General features: G+C 40.7%; 1 protein-coding gene across 1 annotated transcript in view; it reads right to left on the bottom strand.

Moving 5' to 3' along the window:
• Positions 1-926: 926 nt before the first annotated feature.
• The window catches only part of B4GALT6 (beta-1,4-galactosyltransferase 6), a 96,495-nt gene continuing 79,730 nt past the window's right edge, over positions 927-17,691 (bottom strand). Inside the window, exon 9 of the mRNA XM_049619534.1 lies at positions 927-1,303. Coding sequence (XP_049475491.1) covers positions 1,240-1,303 — 64 coding nt within the window. The 3' untranslated portion in view covers positions 927-1,239. The remainder of the gene's footprint in view (positions 1,304-17,691) is intronic.

The following is a 17,691-nucleotide window of genomic DNA, read 5'->3' as shown; positions in this document are numbered from 1 at the left end:
TTAGGCATCTGACCCTTGATTTCAACTCAGGTCATGATCCCAGGGTCGTGGGATGGAGCCCCACAATGGGCTCTGTGCTGACTGTGGAGTCTGCTTAAGATTCTCTCTCTCTCCCTCTCCTTCTGCCCCTCCCCAGCTCACATGTTCTCTCTCTCTCCCTCCCTCTCTCTCTCTCTTTCTCTCAAACACACACACACACACACACACACACACACACACACACACACACATTCTAGGGTCTCCTGGGTGGCTCAGTTGGTTAAGCATCCAACTTTGGCTCAGGTCATGATCTCACAGTTTGCGAGTTCCAGCCCCACGCTGGGCTCTGTGCTGACAGCTCGGAGCCTGGAGCCTGCTCCAGATTCTGTGTCTCCTTCTCTCTCTGCCCCTCCCTTGCTCACAGTCTCTCTTTCTCTCTCTCTCTATCTCTCTCTCTCCCTCTCTCTCTCAAAAATAAGTAAACATAAAAAAAAAACACATTCTGAAAATGAGAAAGCTTGAGTTTCCTCTAACCTTCAGTGAATAGCAAAAGATAAGCTCTGAGGACCCACTTCTTTATTCTGTGCATTCCCTTTAAGTGCTTTACTGATTTTCAGAGTAGCACAGCTGCACGAGGACAGACCTGCAGTGGCTCAAGTCCTCTAATCCGGTTCTGACCAACTACACCCCAAGTCAGCTGACTAAAAGATGTAATCAGAGAGCACTCACACCCCCAATTCACTCAGACTAATCCAAAATTCATGCATGGAGAAGCCACTACATGCCAAACGCTATTTTCGGTGCTCTGAACATACAGAATATGATCTAGTGCCTGTGTTTAAAGAACTCATGGCCTTTTGAGAAGATGACTGCGTCAACATGATTTGACAGAGGCTACGGTACAAGGCACAGCAAGGGGAGGAAAAAGCGGGTAGCAAAAAGCCTGGCGAAGTCAGACAAGGACTCAGAATAAATTTCACTTCTGAATCTTGGCGACTCACCAGCTCCAAAAGGGAGGAGTTATTCTAGGTAGAGAAGAGCAGAGATTGCAAGGCCAGACCAAGTGAAACAACGTGATTCGTGAGGGAACAGATGGTGAGTGAGGATGCTGACGTGTAGGAGGTATTGAGGTGGGCTACGTTGTGCTGCTACATTGACAATCTCAATCTCTGTTGCTCAACAAAACCAAACTTTATTTCTCACTCACGCCAAGTCCGATGTAGGAGTTCTTCGTCTGGTGACTCCCAGGGTGGCTTTCCTCTATGGTGACTCAGGGCCCAGGTTTGATTTATTTTGTGGCTTCAAAGGATACCTGATCAACAGACTGGAAGAATAGAGAAAGTATGGTCTTAATCCCCTCTGTGCTGAAGTGACACATGTGATTCCCACTGACATTTCACTGGCCAGAACCTGTGGCATGGTCTCATTCTAGATGCATGGAGCAATGTGGTTCCTGGCCAGGAGTCATTTCCCAGAATGATTACATTCTGGAGAAAAGCACTGATCTGGGTTGGTCAAGAACCATCTCTGCCACAGTAAGACTGGAAACAGAGGGAAAGGAGGTTGGAGTGAAGGCGGGCTTTATATGGCACCTGCTAGAGCTATGAATTCATCTTCTAGACAATGTGGATCCATGCTGGGAACCTTGTCATCAGGCAACACCTCTCACCCCCCACCCCACCCCTGTGTGGCTGGGGCAGAGGTAGTTACTTCTTGTGCACAAGCTCCAACCAGGGTTCCCTGGGACCACCTGGGTCTGACCCAAGGGATGGGCCTCAACATACCTAAGCAGCCATTCCATTTACCTCCAAATTCAAATCTAAAACCTTGCCATGCTTTTGCTGACTGTGTAGAAGGAGTCGGAAATTTGAAAAAAGTGGAATGTAGGTTTGGGCTTTTTGACATGTATTAAGCTTTCCCCCAAATATATGTGGCAAAATCAATGCCTCTGATTCTGTTAATGAGGTTAGCAAGTCCTTTTCCCATGTATATTAAAGCTAATCCACATACAATTGCCATTTTTATAGATTAAATGACCAAATATTGGCACTTTTGTAAGATTCAATCTAATACTTACAATGATTGTATTGGTCACCGACATGCATGTTTATAAAATGCTACATTTCAATTTGGCTGCTGTTAAATAGCTATGGATTTTTATAGCCCAAGCAGATTGAAAATATGAATCTGCCACATATATACCTGAATTGAATTTAACTTTTTAATTTTCCTGGCTCATGTCTTCTTGGTATCAACAAACCTAATCTTGTCCACTAAAATCAATTCCATTTGACTTCTAGTTTAACTTCCAGACTTCTCCTTCCTTTCTGAATGTCCTCTCCCTTCTGGATGCTATGTAGCATCTTGGCATGTGTTGTCTGGTCCCTGATAGTCCTCTGTCCATGCTTCCTCCACTGAAATGATGCTTTATCCTTTGCTCTTTGCTGTTATGTATTAATATCTCAGCTTATGCCTTTCATGGCCACTGTTAAGGGTTGAATTGTGGTCCCTGAAGACGTATGTTGAAGTCCCAACACCCGGTACCTGTGAATGTGACCTTATTTGGAAATTGAGTCTGCAGATGTAATTAGTAGAGATGAAGTCATTAGGGTGGCCCTAAGCCAATACAACTAGTGTCCTTAATGGCTCAGTCAGTGGGTTAAGCATCTGACTTTTGATTTTGGTTCAGGTCATGATCTCACAGTTTATGGGATCGAGCCCCTCCATGCTGACAGCACAGAGCCTGCTTGGGATTCTCTCCCTTCCCCTCCCCCACTTGCATGCACATGCTCTCTATCTCTCCAAATGAATGAATGAATGAATGAGGAAAATTCAGACACAGACACACAGGGAGAGGGTCATGTGGTGACAGAGGCAGAGAACGGAGTGTTGTGGCTGTAAGCCAAGGACAAGAAATAATCGCCTTCAACAGATGTCTTCTCCTTTTTAAGTTTTGGAAGGAGTATGGCCCCAGCTGACACCTTGATTTGGGACTTCTAGCCTCCAGAACTGCGAGACAATAAATTTCTGTTATTTTAAGCCACCCAGGTACTTTGCTGTGGTACTTTGGTACTTTGTGGTTCTTTGTTACTACAACCCTGGGAAACTAATAAAGTCTCCTATGGCGTTCTTCCAGATTTTATCCTGGGTTTGTATTCACTGAAATATAACATTCCGAAAGTCAAAATTTACACTTAATAGGTATTTAGATTTCTTTTCTATACTTAGTGATGCTGAACATGTCATCTTGTGTTTATTGGCCATTTGAACCTCTTGTGAACTGCATATTCACCTCATTTGGAGGCGGTCTGTTTACTGAATATTGATTTATAAAAGTACTGTGTATATTAAAGATATTTACAAGTTATATTTGAAAATTAGGTGTGACAGATAAAGGAAAGTTATCTAAGTTGTAGAAAACTACATCAGCCAAGATACCTTGATGGAAATTGGTGTGATGATTGCAGAGAGGAGGGTGGGAACTGGGTTGTCACAAGCAGAGAGATAAAAAATCATGGGGGGAAACTGGACGGCAAGTAAGTTGGGTTATAGAATCACTGAACGCTAGGTTTTGGAAGCCTTTTGGGGATAAGAAAGCTGAGCTACAGAAGATTCAGTAACTTGCCCAAAGCCATGCAGAGAGCTTTGGAAAGCCCTGAAAGGCATAGAAACAGACTTGCTACAGTGGTCTGTCGGCTCCTAATTCACTCAGCCTGAAAAGAGCTGCTTACCCAAACGCTTGAAATAGCAACGAATGCTAATTAGAAAGTCCTGCCAAAAACCTACAAAAGCAATGATATCTGCTTCTAACATATCAACCTTGGTGGCCTCCAATCAGCCCCATTCTCTTTCCCATAAAAACACCCAAGAGATAAATGAGTATTTTAATTAATTCCATTCATGGCCTTTCTCACTAATAAGAAACACACATCTCCTACTTCCCTAAATCTAGAAGGATCTTTATCATGTTTTATCAATTTCCCAATAACTTCAGGAATAAGTACTTGGTTAGGTACCTAACTTTTGGTCAAACACCAGTCTAGATGTTGCTGTGAAGGTGGTTTTTGTTTTTTGGGGGTTTTGGGTTTTTTTTTTTGACATGATTAACATTTTTTTCCTCCAGCTTTACTGGGATATAATTGACACATAACATTGTATAAGTTTAGATGTAAAACATGAGGATTTGATATACATATATACTGTGAAAAGATTACCACAATGAGGCTAGTTAACACATTCATCACCTCACATAGTTACCTCTTGTGTGTATGTGTGTGATGAGAACTTTTAAGATTTACTCTCTTAGTGACTTTCAAGTATATAGTACGGTATTGTTAACCATAGTTACCGTGCTGTACATTACACCCCCAGAACTTATTCATCTTATAATAGGAAGTTTGTACCCTTTGACCACCTTACCTGTAATAAACATTTAAATCAGTGGACTTTGAGTAAAGCAGATTGTCCTCCATAATGTGGGTGGGCCTCATCCAATCAGTTGGTGGTCTTAAAAAAATACCGAGGCCCCCAGAGAAAGAAGGAATTCCACCTGCAGCCTGCCTTTAGAGACAAGACTGCATCAACTCTTTCCTGGATCTCTAGTTTGCTGGCTGGCCCTGAAAATTTGAGACTTGCCAGCCCCCACAATCACATGTGCTGATTTCCTTAACGTAAATCTTTCTCTCTCTAAATATGTATATTTAAGTATAAATAAATTAACATTTTATATTTAATATAAATGTATATTTATATTTATATTTCTCTGGAGGACCCTAATATAGGGACTATATCCATCCTTTGAAAAACATGTGTATGGTAATAAGGAGGCCTTGTAGGGTCTGGACCAGGGGAATGACATGGTGGAAGTTGAATTTAAGAAAACAAAGCTTGGAGCACCTGAGTGGCTCAGTCAGTTAAGTGTCTGACTTTGGCCCAGGTCATGATCTCATGGTTCTGAGTTCAGGCCCCACATCGGGCTCTCTGCCATCAATGCAGAGTCTGCTTGGGATCCTCTGTCCCCCTCTCTCTCTGCCCCTCCCCCACTTGCACTCTTTCTCTCAGAAAAGAAACATTAAAAAAAGAAAGAAAGAAAATTTAAAAAAAAAAGCTTATTAGGAATGAGCCTGGTGGGATCGATTGGAAGCAGAAGCAGGGGAACCAGCCCAATTCATTTGCAGAAATAAATGTTTGAGGTGTAGATTAGCGTGATTTGGACAAGTGCAGTACCCATGGGAATTCAGAAAAAGGAATGAATATTAGATTATGTAATATGTACATGATGAATGGGTTTCACTTGCCTTTTCCAGAAGAAAATTACAAGGTGGATTGAAAAATACCTCGTGCTTTAAAGGCGAGTCAAATGAAACTATCCCTCTGGCCCATGTCGACTTCCTAATGTTTGAATCAGTAATTTATCTCCATACACGAAAACATAAAATCAGCCTTTGTAAAGAAAGCATGTGTGTATATGTGTTTGATAGCAGATATTTAACAACTGGCTCTTCAGAGAAAAAAACGTCAGCCCAGATTTGTAGTGTTTGCCAATTTCTGTGGCATTAATAATGCCACCATGGCCAACTTCAAGCAGCCAATATGGTGTCACTTCATGAACGCAGAGCTGGAAAGAGAAGAAAAAAGCAGCACAGCTGGACAGCACAGTATCTCCACCATGCAGACACCACAGACATAAGTAACCTCAAGAGCACAGATAAGATGATTAGAAGGTAATGACATTTGAGTATTTATTACCTTTATTTTAATAGACTTTAATGCTGTGTTTGATAATCAACTCATAAAATTCCTGAAGACTTTACATCAGGTATCACATGCTGGCTCCAGAACAGCCGTGCTTAAATCCTCTGTCACAACTCCTTTCAAATGTCATTTGACTGTGAGTGTAGATGAGTGTGGACCGGGAGGAGGGTAAAGGTAAACAGCAGTGTCATTTTAAAGGGCAGGTATTCATTCTCCTAAAATGTCCCTGCCCTTTTAAAAAGAAGAAAAAATATACTGCTATAATGTCCACATAAAGCGTATTCAAATAAATATAATTTTAATGAGACATTTATATGCAGCAATCTATTTCAAGATTAGGGGCTCCTGGGTGGCTTCAGCTCAGGTCATGGTTTCTCCATTCCCAAGTTGGAGCCCCGCGTCAGTCTCTGTGCTGACAGCTCGGAGCCTGGAGCCTGCTTCGGATTCTGTCTCCCTCTCTCTCTGCCCCTCCCCCGCTCGCACTCTGCCTCTGTCTCTCTCTCAAATATAAATAAACATTTAAACAAAGGATTAAGATTGCCTCTGTTTGAAGTCTTTCCTGTGCCATGTATCATACCTGTAGGGAACCTGAGATCATCATTAAATCAATTCAGTGTCCTGAGACTTTGAACCCAGACTTCATAGGTAAAATTTATTAATCCGGTCACATGTCAATGAATTAATTAGTACATTTTTCTCCCCATTTAACCTTTCTTATATTTCAGGGTGCTACACTGCTAAAGCCTGGAGACTCATCTCTGAGGTAAGACCAGCCAGTCAGCGCTTTTAGGGGCAAAGGAGAAAAGGAATATTTTTCTCATGGTTTCAGATATAAATAGAGAAAATAAATGGAATGTGCACTTGTACTATTTCTACATATATTTGTGTCTCTCTGGCATCCTCTCCTCCCCAAGGCCCAGGGCTGTGCTCTGGAATATGAGGGAGTGGCTGGGGATTGACGTGACCTGAGGACAAGAAGGAAAGTATCAAAGAAAAGATAACAAATTAATGGAGTCATATAAATTCCAACAGTGGGGAAGCAAGCCATGGACATGAGCCCAGTGAGGTCAGTATCGCCGGAGAACAGGCCTGAGCAGGGAGGTCAGCATGAAGGATGGTGGACAGCCTGTGAGACCCCTTATGCACCACCCCAAGCAATTGCTAGTGAACACAAGCATAGAAGACTTGTTCCTCTCATCCCAAATGCAAGGTTTTTAGCAGAAAAGTGGCATGATTAAATTAGAATGTGAGAGTGCATTTCTTATTTAAGGAAACAACCTCTATGTCCTATTGTGTGTGTGTGTGTTTGTTTTTTTTTTAATTTCAGGAGAGTTAACATACAGTGTTACATTAGTTTCAGGTGTACAATATAGCGATTCAACAGCTCCATAGCTGAGCTCAGTGCTCATTGCAGTAAATGTACTCTTAATCCCCTTCACCTATTTCATCCATCCATGCCTCTCCCACCTTCCTTCTGGCAACCATCTGTTTGTTCTCTATAGTTAAGAGTCTGGGTTGTTGTTTTTTTTTATTTGCTTTTTTTTTTTTCTTAAATTCCACATGTGAGTGAAATCATATGGCATTTGTCTTTCTCTGCCTCACTTATTTCACTTAGCATTATACCCTCTAGATCCATCCATTTGTTGCAAATGATAAGATTTCATTCTTTTTTATGGCTGAATAATATTCCATTGTGGTACGTGTGTGGTGGAGGTGTGTATATGTGTGTGTGTTCCACTTCTTCTTTATCTAGACTTCTGTCACTGGACACTTAGGTGGCTTCCATAATTTGGCTATTGTAAATGGTGCTGCAATAAACATAGGGGTGTATATATTTTTTCAAATTAGTGTTTTCATATTCTTTGGGTAATTACTCAGTAGTGGTATTACTGAATCATATGTGATTCTATTTGTAATTTTTTGAGAAACCTCCATACTGTTTTCCACAGTGGCTGTACCAGTTTCCATTCTCACCAACAGTGCACGAGGGTTCCTTTTTCTCCACATCCTTGCCAACACTTGTTGTTTCCTGTGTTTTGGTCTAAGCCATTGTGACAGGTGATGCTAGGTCACTGTGTTGTTGTGTTTTTTTTTAATGTTTATTTATTTTTGAGAGAGAGAGAGAGACAGAGTGTGAGTGGAGGAGGGGCAGAGAGAGAGAGAGGGAGACACAGAATCTGAAGCAGGCTCCAGGCTCTGAGCTGTCAGCACAGAACCTGATGTGGGGCTCAAACTCATGAATCGCAAGATCATGACCTAAGTCGAAGTCAGGTGCTCAACCGACTGAGCCACCCTGGCACCCCTCTCATTGTGGTTTTGATTTGCATTTTCCTGATGATGAATGATGTTGAACATCATTTCATGGGTCTCTTGGCCATTTGTATGTGTTCTTTAGAGAAATGTCTGATCATGGTTTCTGCCCATTTAAATTGCATTATTTGTTTTTTTGAGTTGTATAAGTTCTTCATATATTTTGAACAATAACCCTTATTGGGTATATCATTTGCAAATATATTCTCACACTAAAAGACACTGGTTGTCTTTTAGTCTTGTTGATTATTTCCTTCACTGTGCACAAGATTTTATTTTGATGCAGTCCCGATAGTTTATTTTTGCTTTTGTTTCTCTTGCCTCAGGAAACATATCTAGAAAACTGTTGCTATGTATGCCCTGTTGTTTTAACATCTTATTTTGAACTAGTTTTAGCCTCAGAGAAGAAAAGTTGGAAAAAATAGCACATAGAGCTCCTTACCCAGATCCTAATGCTAACATCTTACGTGATCACAGTCCAATATTCGAAACTGGGAGAATAACATTGATATAATTAATCCTTGTTAGTGGCCTCTAGTCTGTAAGTTTCTGAGTCTTTCCTTGCTGTAGTAAATTCCTGGGGCTGCCATTAAAAAGCACCATAAACCAGGTAGCTTAAAACAACAGAAATTTATCGTCTCACAGTTTTGGGGGCCAGAAGTCCAAAGCCAAGACATTGGCAGGGCCATGTTCCTTCTGAAATCTGTAGGGTAGGATCCTTCCTTGCCTCTCCCTAGTTTCTGGTGACTTGTTGATGATTTGGGGGTCGTTGACTTGCAGTTGTATTTCTCCAGTGTCTACCTCTGTCTTCCTATGGCTGTCTTCTTACCGGACATCATACACAGGAGTAATCTCATCTTGTTTTTTTAATTTATATATTTTGTATTGTAAAAAGCACATAACATAAATTTTACCAGCTTACCCATTTTTTAGCTAGCAGTTCAATGGTTTGAGTATATTCACATCATTCTGAAACAGACCTCTAGAACTTTTTCATCTTGCAAATCTGAAACTCTATACCAATTAAACAATGGCTTCCCATTTCCCCCTCAACACAGCAACCCCTGGCACCACCATTTCTACGTTCTGTGTCTATAAATTTGGCTACTTTAGATCCTCATATAAGCAGAATCATACAGTATTTATCTTTTTCTGACAAGTCTGACCTCATCTTAACTAATTACATCTGCTATAGCCCTATTTCCAAATAAAGTCACATCCCGAAGTACTAGAGGTTAGGACTTAAAGATATCTTTTTGGAGGGAAACACGATTCAACCCATAACATTTGCCTTTCATGCCCTTGACATTTTTGAAGAGTACTGACTAGTCATTTTGTAGCATGACTCTCAATTTGGATTCACCGGACATATTCTCATGATTGAAATGAGAGTATACATTTTTGGTAAGAATACCACAGAAGTGATATCATGCCCTTCTGAGTGTATTACATCTAGGGGTTTATGTTGTCAAAATGTCAAACACTATGCCCCATTTTTGATAAACAGAAAGTCTCGTGCAATGTGCTGCTGAGGGTGGGACAGGTAATCTCATGGCTGCTTGAAAGAGGAATCAGAGAGAAAGAACTTGAAATCTGGAATAACACACTTGACGTTGCTACAGCTTTATAAGCTGGTGATAATAAAGAACATGATGCAACCAGAACAGAGAGAAGAGAATGGTGTCAATACTCTCCAGCCCAAATCCACCAGGAACACATTTATGTCGTTGAACCACTTGGGTTTATTGCCTTTTCTAGGAAGAGAGAACACATACCAGGGGGAACCGTAAAGTGTCTCAGAGTGTTGAAAAGAACGTATTGTATGTTTTGGGCTTCAACTGATTTGAGGAAGAGTCTGAGGAAGTGGGATTTCGTCTAGTTTGGATGCTGTCAGAAAATGGATGCAATTCTGTGGTGTCTCAGGGGTCTGTCCATCTGTAGGGAGGGCAGACTAGAGAAGAGAAAGAACTGCCATTTGGTAATAAAGCAGAAGCAGTTACTCCTTTCAGTGAGAGGGGACATTTGGTGTTTTGTGGGTTTCATGGTGACTTGGTTTTTTGTCTTACTTTATCATGGTCTCAGAGCAACCTTGATGATATTGATGTTCTGTGATATTGTCACGTCCAATGGAATGACACTGCCCAGATGTGAGCCCCAAACTAGCTTGTGATGACATTGAGGCCAGTTCCTCAGTGCATGAGCTACTTCCCGGCCCCCTCCCCCTTTTCCCCAATGTCTATAGAGGTATTTAGAAAATCCGCAGGTAGCAATGTGGCTTTGTTGTGGGAATGAGAGAATTAGAGGAGTCCATGAAGTCTCAGCCATGATCTTGGCGATCATGGCTAGCAGACTGAGTGAACAAGCCAGCCACTGAGCCCGGGAATATGAACGGAGGGGCAGATTTGTAGGCAGAGATGTTGAGCTCAACTTCTACCATGCTGAACTTGAGGTAATCAAGCTTTTTAATCTTATACCTTGGAAGCTGGCGGAAAGCAAAAATCACCAATATTAAAATAGCTTCTGAAACATTTGGATGGCACCTGCCAAACAAGGACATTTAGAGTATTTATGCCTTAAACTACATTTAATCCACACAGGCAGCACTTCCTAGGGATTTTATTTCTCATCCAAACCCTCAGTTTTACAACCATCCTTCTTTCTACTTCACAGTTGGTAGAACACACTCCTCCCTCAGCCCCATTACTTCTCACTGCCTCTCAAAATGGAAATAAGCTTCTAATCAATTCCATTTCCCAGTTCCCCATTTGCTGTGGGTTAGTACTGCCCCAGTTAATTTCAAGCCAAGGCAGATGGTCATTCATCTTTGGCAATCAATGCAAATGCTGACGGTCTGTTCTGGAACCACTGTCGGCCAGTAAGGAGAGAGGGGTATGAGAAGCCTGCTTAAATAAACACTAGAGATGTGGTGCTCCCCTCCATGCTCGGCAGCCACCACCTGCTGTCCCTGCCACAAATGTCACTCCCCAGGAGGCCAGAGGGTGTGAAACTGGGTATAAAGCCTGCTGTGGAAATACAGTGGTGGGCTTAGGAAGAGAACTCTGGGTCTGGCCTGAGAGCCCCCAGCAGCTGTCTAGATGACCCGTGCTGAACGAACACTACTACAGCCTTCCCTGGGAAAGAGTATTTGGAAAATACATTGGAATATATTTCAAAGTATCTGCAGAACAGTGTCCAGCACATAGTCAGTGCTCGATAAATATTTGCTGAAGAAGTAAGTGAAAGGCTTGGCTCAGAACAGGCAGATAGTTCTCGTGTGGGCCCTTACGAGGTCTTTGGGTTTTACCAGGTGGTTTTTCCTCTCACACAGACACATGAGAAATGGCAGCATGACCCTACCAGATCTACACGAAAGGAACCAGTTTGTTGAGAAACACTGAAAGACCACCAGCTCCTGGGAGTAACCAAGTTCAAATACTGAGTACAGGTTCTGCATCCAGGAAGTGACTTCAAGAACTTAGGCACTGAGAATGTTTAAAAATAGAAACAGTCTGTCTAAAATGCTCTTCTGCCTAGGGCCAGGGCCAAAAGAACAAGAGTCCCTTTTGTTGTAATGGGTTCAAATTACAACTAGAGCCTATTGAGTGGGTTTTGCTTCAGCATCTTGAAAGACAGACCTTTCCATTTCAGGTTACCCCACAGAGAAGCATCGTGGGATGGGAGCCCCCCCCCCCACTGTGGGGAGTCAGGGCCTGCACAGGGAGTGAGGATCCCCCATGGGGAGTCAGGGTCCTGCATAAGAATTTGGGGTCTGGTCAGGAATCAAGGCTTTTCCTGCCTGGGGAAGAGGCAAACACACAGGAAAATCCATGAACATTCTGGCATCTTTTAGGTTAGGGGTGCTCAGCTAACATGGTCCAATTAGAGGGAAACCCAGGACTTTTCTTCCATGGTGAAAAAAGAAAGTGATACACCCCCCCCTAAAAGAGTGCAGCCTGGGAGGTGCTGGTAGCTGTCCCCTAACTATGAGGGGTGACCTTCAGGGGGAAACCAGTTCCAGAAAGGTAGAAAGTAAGACTTGGTGACAATTTGGAGCAGCCAAAACATCTAATATTTCTCGAATTTTCATTGGCATTAACCAATATTTCTTTATTTTGTAAGTGTGTTTGATGCAGCGTTCTTTTTGAAATCCATTTTTATTTATAAAAAAAATTTCATTTTATTTATTAAAAAAGTATACATACTTTTTAAAAAGTTTTTTTAAATAAACTTTTAATTTTAAAACAATTTTGGATTTACTGATTTAGTTCTTTTGTTACTTGTGACCAAGAATGTCTCAAATGATACAGCTATAGAAATATTCATCTTCTCTTGTTAAGATAAAAATGTACCAAAAAAATCAATAATGGTTCTAAAATAGGCTTTCTCATGCATATTGCTAAACTGAAAGACTCAATCCTGTGATTTATTGAGAATAAAATTGGCAGAGTTTTTTCAAGGATAATTATTTTATTATACTTTATTGAAAGGAACTTAATGTTTAGAAAACTAAAATTGTAGTTAACACATAGTTGTACCACAATAGAATGATTTTCATTAGTAGAATACTATAAACATATTTATATAAAGTTGCAATCATGTAAAATTATTTGCATGCTTCAATTATGTTATCATGAACAATTTCTCATATTTACATATAAAATAATTGCAATTTGTACTTTTTGAAATTTTCATAATGTAACTTTCACCTCAAAATTACTTTCAAAAAGTAATAATACTTCGATAGTCTCCATTTGGGGGACTCGAAGTTAGGGCCACAACGAACACCTTTATGAAGCATACAGCTTTTTGCTTCTGTTAAATTATGTGAATGACTTGACATTTTCTAGAAGGATCTCTTAGTGGAAGTGGGACCCTGAGCATCAAATTGCCTGGGAAGTAATCTGGGCTTCACCATTACAAGCTGTTTGATCTTGCACAGATTACATCAGCTTTCCATGCCTGGCTGTCTTTTTGTTTTTTGGGGTTTTTTTGTTTGTAAAATGGGAATAATCACAGCACCTCCTCCAAAATGTTATTTTAAAGACCAATTGTCACCATACATGTAAAAAGGCTTAAAACAATCCATGGTAATATTAAGTTCTCAAGAACTATATTGCTTGGAGTAATATTGGAGTATGAGCATATTAATGTAAAAAATTCTATCACACTGAAGCCTTACCAGTTGTGCTTAATAGAAATGTTTCTATCATTATATCTCATGATTGCTTTAATTTTTATTCTTTGACTACAAAGGATGAACATTTGTCCTCTATTTTTTTTTTTTTACGTTTATTTTGAGAGAGAAAGAAAGCACATGAGTGAGCAGGGGAGGGGCAGAGAGAGAGGGAAAAGGAGAATCCCAAGCAGGCTTCATGCTATCAGTGTGGAGCCTCATGTGGGGCTCGAACCCACAAACCCTGAGATCATGACCTGATGCAAAATCAAGAGTTGGAAGCTTAACTGACTGAGCCACACAGACACTTCCATTTTATTTTTAATGTGTATTGTCTATTCCCTTTAACAAACCATTTTAAAAAATATGTCTAATAGGTTAAAAGGTCTGACTTGTTAATGCATTTAGGCATGAGTATTGCTGTATTAGTGTATTGCCACTATAACAAATTACCACAAATCCAGCGGCTTAAAACAACCCAAATTCATTCTCTTACACTTCTGGAAGCTGGAAGTCTAAAATCAAAGTATTGGCAGGGCTGTGTTCCTTCTGGATGCTTGACCTCAAAGAGTGGTTCTCCTTTTTGCCTTTTTAAGCTTCTGGAGGCCTCTTGCATCCTTGGCTCCTGGCCCTTTCTTACAAGGATCCTTGTGATCAGATGGGGTCACTCAAAGAATCCAGGATAATTTCCCCATTTCAAGATCCTTAATTTAATCACATCTGCAAAGTGCCTCACACAGATTAGGGGAATTAGCACGTGGATATCTTGGGAGGAAAAACATTACTCAATCTGTAACAACACACATGTATTGGTTATTCCACACACACGTATTGATCACCTGAAGAGAGGTATGAAAGAAAAATGGAGGGAGAAAGAGAAGGAGGGGAGGAAAGAAAGAAGGGAGGAAGGGAGGGAGGGAAGAAGGAAAGAAAAGAGAGAAGGAAAGTCTGCACTGACCTTGAAAGATATAAATGCTATTGGGCATAATAGAAAAACTTGCCCTGATTCCTGGTGACCTAGAGACCTCACAGAGGAGTGACCCCCTTAGAAGCTAAGTGACATCCTTAGAAGCTAAGTAGGAGACACCAGGCAAATGAGTAGGAAAAGCCATTCCTGGCGAAGAGACTGAACGCACAGGGACAGAGATTTGAGAGCATATTAAATATTCAGTGAAAGGCAAGCAACTTGGTTTAGTTAGAGGCTAGATATTGCATATAGAGTAGCTGAGGATGGAAGGCTTATGCTAAGAAGTTAAAGCACCCATGAGTGAAAGGGAAGCTAGGGTAAATAAAGGTAAAGAAAGGCAATGGACTGATCCGATCAGAGTTTTAAACCCAGTCTCCTGGCCAGGGAGTAGATTGAATGACAGGAACTTTACAAGCGTCTGGTGGAGGAGTGGTAAATTCCATTTATATTTCTTCTTTGTTTTAGTTTATATCTAATAAAATAAATAGAAAGAAAAAGAAATGAGCTAGATGATTTTGAAGTTCCTTCCTGACCTTACTTGATCTTAGTCATAAGGCCAAGAGGCAATTAAAGTTCCTTCCTGACCTAAGTTCTGTGGTCTTATGATCCCTATTCAATTTGTTCTCCCCATAGGAGTGGTAATTACAATACTTTTGATACGAGGCCTAGAGTAAAAAATTACATTTACTCCCAGGAAATGACTTACAAAAGATGTTTTTAGATAAGTACCTACTAAAAAGTGTTATTAAAAAATTACTCAATTATTTCCCAATGTATACTCATAAGCCTTTGGATAAATTTTATTTCCTTACAAAAGCACATTATAAAAGCAATGCTATATTGCTTGTAACTTAGAAGCAGACTGCAGACTTAGAAGAACAATAAATGTTTGTTGGTCATTTTTTTCTTAATTTTAATAAATTGTTGGACTTGAAGGTTGAAGTCTAGAGTCAGGAGTCAATTTCTAGAAAGATTTTTCTGAGGCCTGTAAATTTCTGGGGTTTATAAAATTTCTCATACGCTCTCTGATTAATCTTGAATGGGAAGCATTTAATTTATTCTCTTCTGCCTTGAATCTCTTTCCTGTGGCTTCTCAACTGATCCCTACTTCTACTCCTTCAGAGTGATTCTGAGGAGGAGTAATGAGGTAGATGACATAAAACGGGCCTAGAAAGCACCTAGCACTTTAGGGGGCAGGAGCCAAGATGGCGGAACAGCATGGAAGTTTTTTTGTGTGTCTCGCATCCATGAAATACAGCCAGACCAACACTAAACCACCCTGCACACCTAGAAAACCGATTGGAGGATTAACACAACAATCTGCACAACCTGAACCACAGAATTCAGCAGGTATGCAGCACAGAGGGCTGAACGTGGGGAGCGAGAAGCTGCGGGGAAGGAGGTGCTTTTGGGGGCGGAGAGAGGACGGAGATGGGGTGGAGGAGAATACAGGAAAAGCCCCCCACCCCAAAAGCAGCTGGAGAGAAAGTGGAAAATTAGAAACAACCTCAGGGACTAAACTAAAAAGGGAGAAAGGAGAAAGGAGAGGGTTTAAATTCCATTAAGACTGTAAACAAGGGGAGCGCAAAGGCTGCAACTCCGCAGCTCCATACCTGGCGGTGCTCTGGTGGAAGGACGAATCCCCAGGAACAGAGTGGGGTCCGGGAGGTTCTTGGGCCACACTGGGAAAAGCGGTTCCACTGCTGGAAGGACATTTGGTAGAGACTATTGAAGCCACCTGGTCCCAGCAGACCCCAGAAGGCAGCCACATTCGCTGGTGCTTGGGCAAGGTCGTTACGGGTGAAGCCTGGTGCCAGATGTGTGTTGTGATCTTCCACAATCCCTGAAATGCTGCTGCTACACTGTCTTGCTCAGTTTTTCTGCGGCGGGCTGGCACCTGGCCACAGACCTCAGGGCACCGGCAGCAGCAGGATCCAGCAGGTGTTCCTGGGTGCAACCGATATTCAGCCATTGCTCATTCGGCCACTGCTTGGTGAGACCCTCCCGCAGAGGGGCGGAACGGGTCAAAGCCACAGTCCGTCAGAAGTGAGGGGTCGGGGAAAACAGTTGCATCTGAGACAAAACTCGGGAGAGAGGTACTGCCTGGGGCCTGGTCTCAGAGAGTGAAAAAGCGGGGAGTGGACGAGAGCTGAAGACAAAGGACGGGTGCGCGATTGCTGATCTGGGAGAACAGACTGGGTAGAGGGCTGACGCCATTTTCACCGCTCCCGCACATGCGCATACACACCTATGAGCACCCACTCCAATAGGCTAGCAGCGCCATCTAGTGGAGAGTGGAGCTGTTACACTGAGCCCCGCCCAACTGGGCCAACTTCCCTCTTCAAGAACACAAGTCTCACTGCTGGTTTAATTTATGGACTATAAAGAGCTACATAGACTGACTTCTAGGGGAAAACGAAGCAATTTCAGTCCTACGTCAATCTGTTAGCAGGTTCATCTATTCAAATTTCTGTTTTTTTCTTTTTTCTTTTTCTATTTTACAATTCTTTTCTTGAATACAGAAAGAGAAAAATTTCATTTTTATTTTCAATTTTTATTACTTTTTATTATTTTATTATTTATTATATTATAATTATAATTATATATTATTATATTATATATTTATTTCTATATATTATATATTATATTATTTAATTTTTATTATTACTATTTTTCTTTAATTTTTATTACTATATGTTTTGCTTTTGTGTGAATTTTTTCAAATGCTACTTTACTTCCATCATTTTATTTTAGTCTACTACAGTGTACTCACTTTTTAAAAATTTCAAACAATTTCTTTTTCTATCTTTTTTCTCCTTTTCGTTTCTTTTCTTTTTTCTTAAGTACAGAAAAAAGAAAAATTTCATATTTATCTTTAATTTTTATTAAAAATATTTTTCTTTAATTTTCTTCTACTATATTCTTTACATTTGTGAATATTTTTTCAAATTCTATTTTACCCCCATCATCTCATTTCAGTCTACTTCAGTGTATTCATTTTTTCAAATTCTCAAACAATTTCCTTTTTTTTTCTTCCAGTCCCCCCCTTTTTTCTCTAGTCTGTCAAACCACCTTCAACACCCAGACTAAAACACACCTAGGACCTAGCATCATCTATTCAATTTGTGTATGTGTGTGTGTGTGTGTGTGTGTGTTTAATTTTTAATTTTAATTTTTTTTAATTTTTATTTTTATTTCAATTTTTCTACCTCATTAATTCCTTTTCTACCTTCAAAATGACAAAATGAAGGAATTCACCCCAAAAGAAACAGCACAAAGAAACGACAGCCAGGAATTTAACCAACACAGATACAAGCAAGATGTCTGAACCAGAATTTAGAATCACGATAATAAGAATAGTAGTTGGAGTTGAAAATAGATAAGAATCCCTTTCTGCAGAGATAAAAGAAGTAAAAAATAGCCAGAATGAAATTAAAAATGCTATAACTGAGCTGCAATCATGGATGGATGCAGCGGCGGCAAGGATGGACGAGGCAAAACAGAGAAT

Source organism: Panthera uncia, assembly GCF_023721935.1.
Source record: "Panthera uncia isolate 11264 chromosome D3 unlocalized genomic scaffold, Puncia_PCG_1.0 HiC_scaffold_8, whole genome shotgun sequence".
Classification (NCBI taxonomy): domain Eukaryota; kingdom Metazoa; phylum Chordata; class Mammalia; order Carnivora; family Felidae; genus Panthera; species Panthera uncia.
Note: the sequence above shows the minus strand (reverse complement) of the source record. Positions and strands in the feature narration are given on the sequence as shown.